Source organism: Chrysochloris asiatica, unplaced genomic scaffold (genome assembly GCF_000296735.1).
Source record: "Chrysochloris asiatica unplaced genomic scaffold, ChrAsi1.0 scaffold00042, whole genome shotgun sequence".
NCBI lineage: Eukaryota > Metazoa > Chordata > Mammalia > Afrosoricida > Chrysochloridae > Chrysochloris > Chrysochloris asiatica.
Genome location: NW_006408560.1, coordinates 5,692,237 through 5,700,765, shown reverse-complemented (window position 1 = coordinate 5,700,765; position 8,529 = coordinate 5,692,237). Strand labels below are relative to the sequence as shown.

General features: G+C 43.4%; 1 protein-coding gene across 1 annotated transcript; it reads left to right on the top strand.

The window, feature by feature from the left end:
* Positions 1-1,515: 1,515 nt before the first annotated feature.
* Positions 1,516-4,943, top strand: RBM8A (RNA binding motif protein 8A). The gene is made up of 7 exons (XM_006861335.1): positions 1,516-1,581; position 1,672; positions 2,149-2,208; positions 4,011-4,088; positions 4,308-4,444; positions 4,653-4,789; positions 4,898-4,943. Exons 1-7 carry the CDS (start codon positions 1,516-1,518, stop codon positions 4,941-4,943), a joined length of 525 nt encoding a protein of 174 aa, XP_006861397.1.
* Positions 4,944-8,529: the final 3,586 nt, after the last annotated feature.

The window sequence follows — 8,529 nt, the reverse complement described above, 5'->3', positions numbered from 1 at the left end:
GAACCGACTCGATGGCACTTAAGAACAACAACAACAACAATATATATAGATATAGATATATAACTTGTCAAAACAATCTTATTTCAACAGCAACATAAGCTGTTCTCCTGAAAGAGAAATACTCCATTCTACTGTACATCTACTTCATTCTTCTTGGATCAACTATCAACACTCATAGAAGCATCAGTCAGGAAATCAAACAATGTATTGCATTAGGCAAATCTTCTGCACAAGATCGTTTAAAAGTGTTGAAGAGCAAAGATGTCAGCTTGAAGACTAAGGTGAGCCTGACCCAAGCCATGGTAGTTTCAATAACCTCATATGCATGCAAAAGCTGAACAGTGAATAAAGAAGACCATAGAAGAACTGATGCTTTTGAGTTATGGTGTTGGAGAAGAACATTGAAGTGCCATGAGAGGCCAAAGATGTGTTGGAAGAAATGCAGCCAGAGTGCTCCTTGGAGGCCAGGATGGCCAAACTTCGTCTCTCATACTTCGGACATATTGTCAGCAGGGACCAGTCGCTGGAGGATATCATGTTTGGTAAGGTAGATGGTCAGAGAAAAAGAGGAAGACCCCCAGTGAGATGGATTGGCAAAATGGCAACATCAAGGTGTTCAAGCGTGGCATTATTGTGAGGTTGGCCCAGGACTGGACAGTGTTTTGTTCTGCTGTGCATAAGGTCCCTATGAGTTGGTACCGACTCGATGGCACCTAACAACTGTACATTCCAAAGCAACTCTTTGAACCAACATTGCTGACGGAACTATATATATATATATATATTTAATGTCTCTTTCAGATATCAAAGGGACCCTGGTATTGCACTGGGCTGCTAACCTCAAGGTAAGCAGTTCAAACCCACCAGATGCTCCTCTGGAAAAAGTTGAGGGCTGGCTGTCCCAGTAAAGATTTAGTTTCAGAACCCTTGTGGGTTAGTCCTACTCTGTGCTGTACAGTTGCTTTGACGGAATCAACTTCATGGCAGCGGGTTTTTGTTTCTGATCAGGTATCAGGCTGCAACTCAGAATAAAGTACAATCCCAATTTCCTAGCTGGGATGAAAAGAGACAGAAAGCAGTCTTCTAATAAATTCGTGAGTCCCGGTGTAGCTCTATTGGGATAATGAATGCATTGGACCTCAAGGTCGATTTGAACTGCAAGGTCGGCGGTTCAAATTCAACAGCCGCTCCTCGGAACCAGGGTTGCTAACAACAGTAGAGAAATTACTCCGGCCTTCACTGTCACCAGATCTTTCTAGCCTTAGTGGCTGAGTTTACCGACGTCCCTTGTTTACGACGCAGGCGCTTTCGCCCCAAGACCTGCCCAAGATGGCTACCGGCTCACTTCCGTCTTCGTTCGATCTATGCCCGCCTCCATTTGCGTCATTTCATTGAGGGAGAGGGAATCAGAATTGGCTTTTGATTGGTAAGCTTGACTAGCGCCCATTCTCCTCGGCGGCAGGTCCCGGTTGCCTAAAACCTGAGCGGTACAACGGGAGCTATAACGACAGCAAAATGGCTGACATCTTGGATCTTCACGAGGCTGGGAGCGAAGATTTCGCCATGGATGAGGATGGGATGGTGAGGACAATGGAGGCGACTTCAGGAAGTGGAGGACGAGCGAGGTGGTGTGCCGCAGAGTCGGCTCCGATTCATAGCGACCCTTTATAGGGTTTCGGAGGCTATAAATCTTTACGGGAGTAGAAAGCCTCATCTTTCTCCCGTGGAATGACTGGTAGTTTCGAACTAACAGATCTTGAGGTTAGCAGCCCAACTTGTAACCACTACGCTACTAGAAAAGGATGTAATAGGAAACCAGTCTCTCCCTGGCAGGAAGAGGAGGAGCCGGGATTAAAGGCTCCGCCCCCTTGAAAGGGCTGTGGGTGGGAACGGGATTGAAGACAGTGGGATTCTCAATGTACTGCATTGCTAACTGCCTTGTAGTCGCTTCCGACCCATAGCGACCCTGTATAGGGTTTCCTAGGAGCGACTGGTGAGCTTGAACCGCCGACTTTGTGGTTCAGACTGACTTTACAGTCCAGAACATTAACCCATAGCTCCACACCAGTTTAGATCGTGTCTTGAAAATAGATAATTTTTACAAATGGCTGTCTTTGTTACTCATTTGCTTTTCTTCTGCGACTCCAGAGAGCATCCACAAATTGAAAGAAAAAGCAAAGAAACGGAAGGGTCGCGGCTTTGGCTCCGGTGAGTGAGGAAAATAGCTTGAAGTAGTCTAGGAGGGCGAGGGCTAAAGTATTTTTTTGTCTCGTTTTAACTTTTCATTATGAATTGAATGAAGGGTTACAGAAAAGATCCTCAGTTTTACGTTCAATGATGTTTGTTTCATCTCAGTAATTGCAATCCTTTCTGTGCAGCAACAGTTACCTACCTCCTCCCTGTGATTCCTATTCCCATTTCCACCCACCTTCTCATCCCTTGTCAACTTTGTCCTTGGCTAAATGTTGCCCTTTTGATTTTGAGTAATTGACCATTCCCTGGTGAGCTTACTTCACCAGTGTTGTTGCCGCGTCTTCTCCCCTTCCCCCATACCTGTCTACTTGCTGGACTAAAAACAGTGAGTTCCTTTCCAGACCTGAGGGGGGTCTCAGGTTCCTCCAGTCTCTTTCTGACCAGTAAGCCCGGACGTTTTTTGTTGGTTGTTTTTTTTTTTAATAATTTTGAGTTTTCTACATTTTTAGCCACTCTATCCAGAACCTTCTAATGTGATTCCTCTCAGAGCAGTTGGTAGTGATAGCTGGGCACCATCTAGTGCTCTGGCTTCAGACCCATGGAGACTGATGTTCACATATCATTAACCCATTGGATTAATTAATTCCAAGCATCTTCAATTTTCATCACTCTTCTTCTTCCTGTCATGGAGAGAACCATAAGTAGCTGCACCTTATATGGCCGTTCATGAGCATTTATGATCCCAGACGCTGCTCACCAAAGTAGGACGTAGAACATTGTCTTTGTGGACTGTGTTAGGCCATTGTCCATGGTGTCTCCTGAGACTGTGGTCCTGAGCCTGCAGGCCAGCAACTCATTGGCTTAAGCTGTTTGATAATATCTAGGAAGTGTTCATTACTTTACCTGCTGTATGCTCCATCACATTCATAGGTGTGCTTACAGCAAAGATACAAATATCCTCTTTCAAGCTCTTAAATATTTGTGAGTATACTCCAACTCTTCCTCTGATACCCATTTAGCCTGTGTCTCTGACCTTGTATCTTCCTGTAGAACACTGTTGCTCTTAGGTTGTATATTTAGCACTGTTTGTATCTGTCTCCTTTAAGCTGTGCATACCTGCCTATGTCTTCACCTGTCTTCATCATTCTTCTACCAACCTTCCTCTTGTATATTGCTCTCCCTGTCACCCCAGTTAACATGTCTACCCTCTAGCCAGTGAATTACTCACCCTTCCCTCCCATCCCTGGTAACAATCAAAGAATGTTTCCTTTAGCATGAAAACTTTTTTTTTTTTTATTTTTTGCAATAGTTGTGTAAAGAGCCATCAAGTCAGTTCCAATTCATAGCAATCCTGTATAGGGTTTCTGAGGAGTGGCTGTTAAGTTTGAACTGCTGACCTTGTAGTTAGCAGTCCAGTGCTATCCTATAGTGCACACCAGGACCCTTTATAGTAGTGGCCTCATAATATTTGTGCTTTTATGATTGACTTATTTCACTCAGCATAATGTCTTCCAGGTTTATCCATGTTATGAGGTGTTTCGCAGATCCGTCATTATTCTTCACAATTATGTAATACTCCGTTATGTGGATGTAACAAAGTTTGTTTATCCATTCTTCCATTGTTGGGCATTTAGGTTTTCTCCATATTTTTTGTTATTGTGACTATTGCAGCGATGAACAAGGGTGTATGTATATCTACTTGTGTCCTGGCACTTATTTCTTTTGGGGGCTGAGTTTTGAAGCACCCTGTCCTAGAGTCATAGGGAACAGTAGGAGAAGAAGGGAATTCTCAGTAATCTGATGTGCGTTCCTTATAGAAGAGGGGTCCCGGGCACGGATGCGTGAAGATTACGACAGCGTGGAGCAGGATGGCGATGAACCAGGACCGCAACGCTGTGAGTGAAATGGAGCCTCTGGGGATCTGTGTCCTTAAGACAGTTGGGACCAATCAAATGACACCAAATAGGGTCAGAGAAAGTCTGAAGAAGCTCTGGAGTCTTCAGTCTTTCTACTACTGTAGTTTGGCTTAAAAGTTGATGGGGTTTTTGTTTTTATTTTATTTTTTACCCTTTGCTCTTAAACCATTTTCATCTACCACCCTTCCCCATCATTAGCTGTTGAAGGCTGGATTCTCTTTGTCACTGGAGTTCATGAGGAAGCCACTGAAGAAGACATCCATGACACATTTGCAGAGTATGGAGAAATAAAAAATATCCACCTCAACCTGGACAGGTGGACAGGATACCTGAAGGTATGATGAGATTGCGTGGCCTCCCTTCCCCCATGAACCTTAGACAGTGTTAGTGAGTTCTTTCGTATTTGATGTGATTGACCAAAAGCAAAGTTGAAGTTTGCAAATGTTTTTCTATTTAAATTGAGTGTGGATTTCAGGAAGATGATGCGAAGTGACTTTTGGTGAAATGGGGGGGTTTTAATACTTGACTTTTCACACCCCACAGGGATATACTCTAGTTGAGTATGAAACATACAAGGAGGCTCAGGCTACCATGAAGGGCCTTAATGGCCAGGATTTGATGGGACAGCCCATCAGTGTTGACTGGTGTTTTGTTTGGGGTCCACCCAAGAGTAAGAGAAGGTAAGATGGAGGGGAGAATGGCTGTCTTGGTGAAGAAAATGTGCAAGAAACCAAACACAGGCTTTGTGTGACATCACTCTGATGGATTCCCTTCCTTCTTTTCCCTAGAGGTGGCCGCAGAAGCAGCAGGACACCAGACCGTAGGCGGCGCTGACGGGTCCTCTGTTACCCAGGTCTTTCTTGTAGAGATTCTATTTGACCGTGCAGCCTTGGAGAAACTGGACTTGGTTAGAACTTACTATGTGTGTATTTAGTCTTTTACGTGCCATGTGTTTGAGTTGTGAATAAATGTCCCGTTTTTGTTTTCTACACTTGAAGTTGTTTTCTGCTCTCATTAGAGTTGAAAGTTGCAGTGCTATTTACATTAAAGCAGTATGGATCATTGTGAAGATACTTTTCTCCCCGGCATGTAACTTCATGTAAGTTTCTACATTGGATATAGTCTTAAATATTAGCTAGAGTCAGAGTATATACATTGCTCTATTTTTTCTTGGCAGCCAAAAGATCAAGAATAGCAATGCTTATGGTCTTAAGTGAATTTTTTTTTAATTCCTCTATACCCTTTCCTTGGAGTCCCGGTATGGCTATGTGGGTTAATGCATTGGACTGCAGGGTTGGCTGAATTGCAAGGTCAGCGTTTCAAGCTCACCAGTAGCTCTATGGAAACCCTATATAGGGTTGCTATGAATCAGAACCAACTTCATGACACTTAAGAACAATACACTTTCCTTAGCAAGTGAGTAGTATAGGAATGTTTCCTTTAGTTTCTCCTGCCCTACTTGCTACATTTGTGTGTGCTTCCAGCTGTCTAAAGGCATTCTGCCAGACCTTCCATTCCTGGAGGAGTCTGCCCAGTTCTTGGTGTCCTCTTTGGCAGCCAAGGGTGAAGGCCCCATAGAGTAGGGGCATGATCCAGAGGAGCATTGAGGAGGCAAAAGAGGAAAAGGATATGACTGAGGCTGGGGGGGACTTTAGTCAGCATGATGGTAGGGGAGAACCAGTACCACAGGCCCAGCAGATAATAAGGTGTCCAGCAGAGGACAAAGGTCACTAAGACAAGGAGGGCCAGTCGCAGGGCCTGCATACTGACAGGGTGATTGTCTAAGGAGGGGTGGGAATATATACTTGTTCAGAACCACAGAATTTCTGAACTGAGTATAGGATGAATTGATGGAGGGGCAGAAATAATGAGATGGAACTTTGCCCCCACAGTTAAAAATATGGGATAAAATGTGTCAATTCTGCAAGTGCTTTCCCCTTGCCAACGTGGGTTTCCAGCAAAAAGAAAGGTGATCTGTATTTTCCTTGACTCTGTAACACTTTCAAGTCTGGAGGTAGACTTGGAGGCTTCACATACAACACGGCACCTTGTTGAAAACCTTTTCCCAGCATGTTGGCCACAGTCTCTAAGGGAAAAGGGGACCGTGGAGTCACAGGTTAGAAAAGGGAAGAGAATTTGCAGCATGCCTCTTTTCTTTTCAACAAGATAGTTTAAAACAGTGGCAGCAGCAATGGGTTCAAACAACAATTGTGAGGATATCACAGGACCAAACAGTGTTTTGTGATCTCTTGTGCATAAGGTCACTATAACCCTGACCCAGATACTTGACGGCACCTAACAATATCAACCAGTGTTTCTTCATCCCACTGTGTTAGACTGAATAAGAGAAAGGCTGAGGAAATTAAGGAGAGGCCTATTTAAAAGGAGACAGAAAGTGAGGGAATTCTTTAGCAGAGGGACCAGGTAAAATTCAATGTTATCAATTTCCCTTTTTGTTAAAGACAAATGACTTAATTTTTCGTTGAACAATCTGGAGAGGTTATAAATTTCTTTACAGTGACAAAACGGTTTAAAAAGCAATCTCCTGAATACTGCTGATGGCATTGTTCTCTCAAAACCAACTGGTGAAAGCAAAAGTCATTTGTTTTACCACCAGGCATCTTAAAGGAAGGATGCCTAAATTGAAAAAGAAATGTTAATAAAATGATGTTCACTCATTTTAAGCCAGAATCTTAAGATACACATAAAATACTCATGAATTACATGCAATACTCATTAATTGCAGGAAGGTGGAGAATATTTGTAATGAAAGACAATAACATTTCACTTCTGGTGTTCTCATGTGTGACCCCTTTCATCACTAAGGGAAAAGAGACCACTGAAGTGGGGCTGTTGTAAGTACGTTCTTGTGCTCTCATTGACTCTTGTGCTCTGTGTGTCCCAGGTACTATCTCTTTTCCCTCATCATGAATTTGAGCCGGGATGCCTATGAGATTCGCCTACTGATGGAACAAGAGTCTTCAACTTGTAGCTGGAGACTGAAGGGTTCTGGGGGAGGAGTCCTGGAAGGAATTGAAACTGGGGGTCCTGTGGGACCAGGGACTCCAGGAGGAGGTCTACCCCAACTGGCCCTGAAGCTTCGGCTGCGAGTCCTACTCCTGGCTCGGGTCCTTCAAGGTCATCCCCGCTCCTGCTGGATGTAGTCAGAAATGCCTGTGATCTCTTCATCCCACTGGACAAACTTGGCCTCTGGCGCTGTGGCCCTGGTATTGTGGGGCTTTGTGGCCTTGTGTCCTCAATCCTGTCTATTCTCACCCTAATCTGCCCCTGGCTACGACTCAAGCCCTGACATTCTGGTGCAGGATGAGGGGGGACCTGAATTGGTAAGATGGCATCTTAGATCATCCCTGATGTATTAGCCTTATTCTAATTCTACTCCTTGGGTGACGTTAAAATCCAGAGATTTGGAGGTGGAGGCGTCATTTGTTCCCCAACTTACTCATCTGCCTTTTCCTCCTTTGCCGTATCTAGCATTTTGCTGTAAATACTGTACATTGATTGAGTCCATGTAAATAGCTGTGGTTCATGAACTTAAGATTACTTTTTCTGTTAAATTTGACCTGGCCCCTGTGTTTTGATTTTCTGAGGCCCCTGTGTTCTGAATTTTCCCTGGTATTGACCAGTAGCATCATCATCCACAGAATTTTGTGTCTGTGATACAAGTGTATGTATATGGATATATGAGGGTGCCTCAAAAACTTCATAGAAAAGTTAAATGAAAAGATAACAATTTTCCTACAAACTTCTTGAAGCCCCTTGTATGTTTGTGTATATATTGTTGGTTCCGACCCATAACGACCCTGTATAGGGTTTCCAAAGAGTGACTGGGTGAGCTTGAACCGCTGATATTGCAGTTCACACTACCTTGCAGTTCAGTGCATTAACCCACAGCACGACACCAGGACTCCTTTTGTGTATATATGTATGTATATATTTATGTGTATGTATATATATCAAAACATTTGCCATTTCAACATTTTCATCCAGAGTTTTATTGACTACCACTGTGTGGACACACTAGATGGTGGAGATAGAAATGCCACTTTAAGGACTTTACCACGTAAATGGGGAGGTGGAGTCTAATGCTAAAGTAGTCAATTGCACAAAATCCATCCCATACCAGTTGATGGCCCCTCCAAAAGCTATAATTCCAGCAGGCAGCATAGACTAAGTGCCACAAGAACTAAGTGGAGTGGAGAGGGTAAACCTTTCCCTGGCATCATCATCAGTGGTTTTGTCTTCACATGTTCTCTCCCCTGGATAGGTGGGATATTGCCAATCAGTTTTTTCATTTTCCATATTCCACATTGGAATAAGGTTATGAAATAAAAAATAAGGTTATGTTCTAAAACAGAAAATCATTGAGCTGACAACAAGGGATTTTTTTTTTTTTTTTTTT

Coding starts and splice junctions, on each gene's coding strand:
- RBM8A (XM_006861335.1), top strand. CDS start 1,516: ATGGCTGACATCTTGGATCTTCACGAGGCTGGGAGCGAAGATTTCGCC. Junction 4,089..4,307: donor TGAACCAGGACCGCAACGCT/GTGAGTGAAATG, acceptor CCCCATCATTAG/CTGTTGAAGGCTGGATTCTC. Junction 4,790..4,897: donor CCACCCAAGAGTAAGAGAAG/GTAAGATGGAGG, acceptor TCTTTTCCCTAG/AGGTGGCCGCAGAAGCAGCA.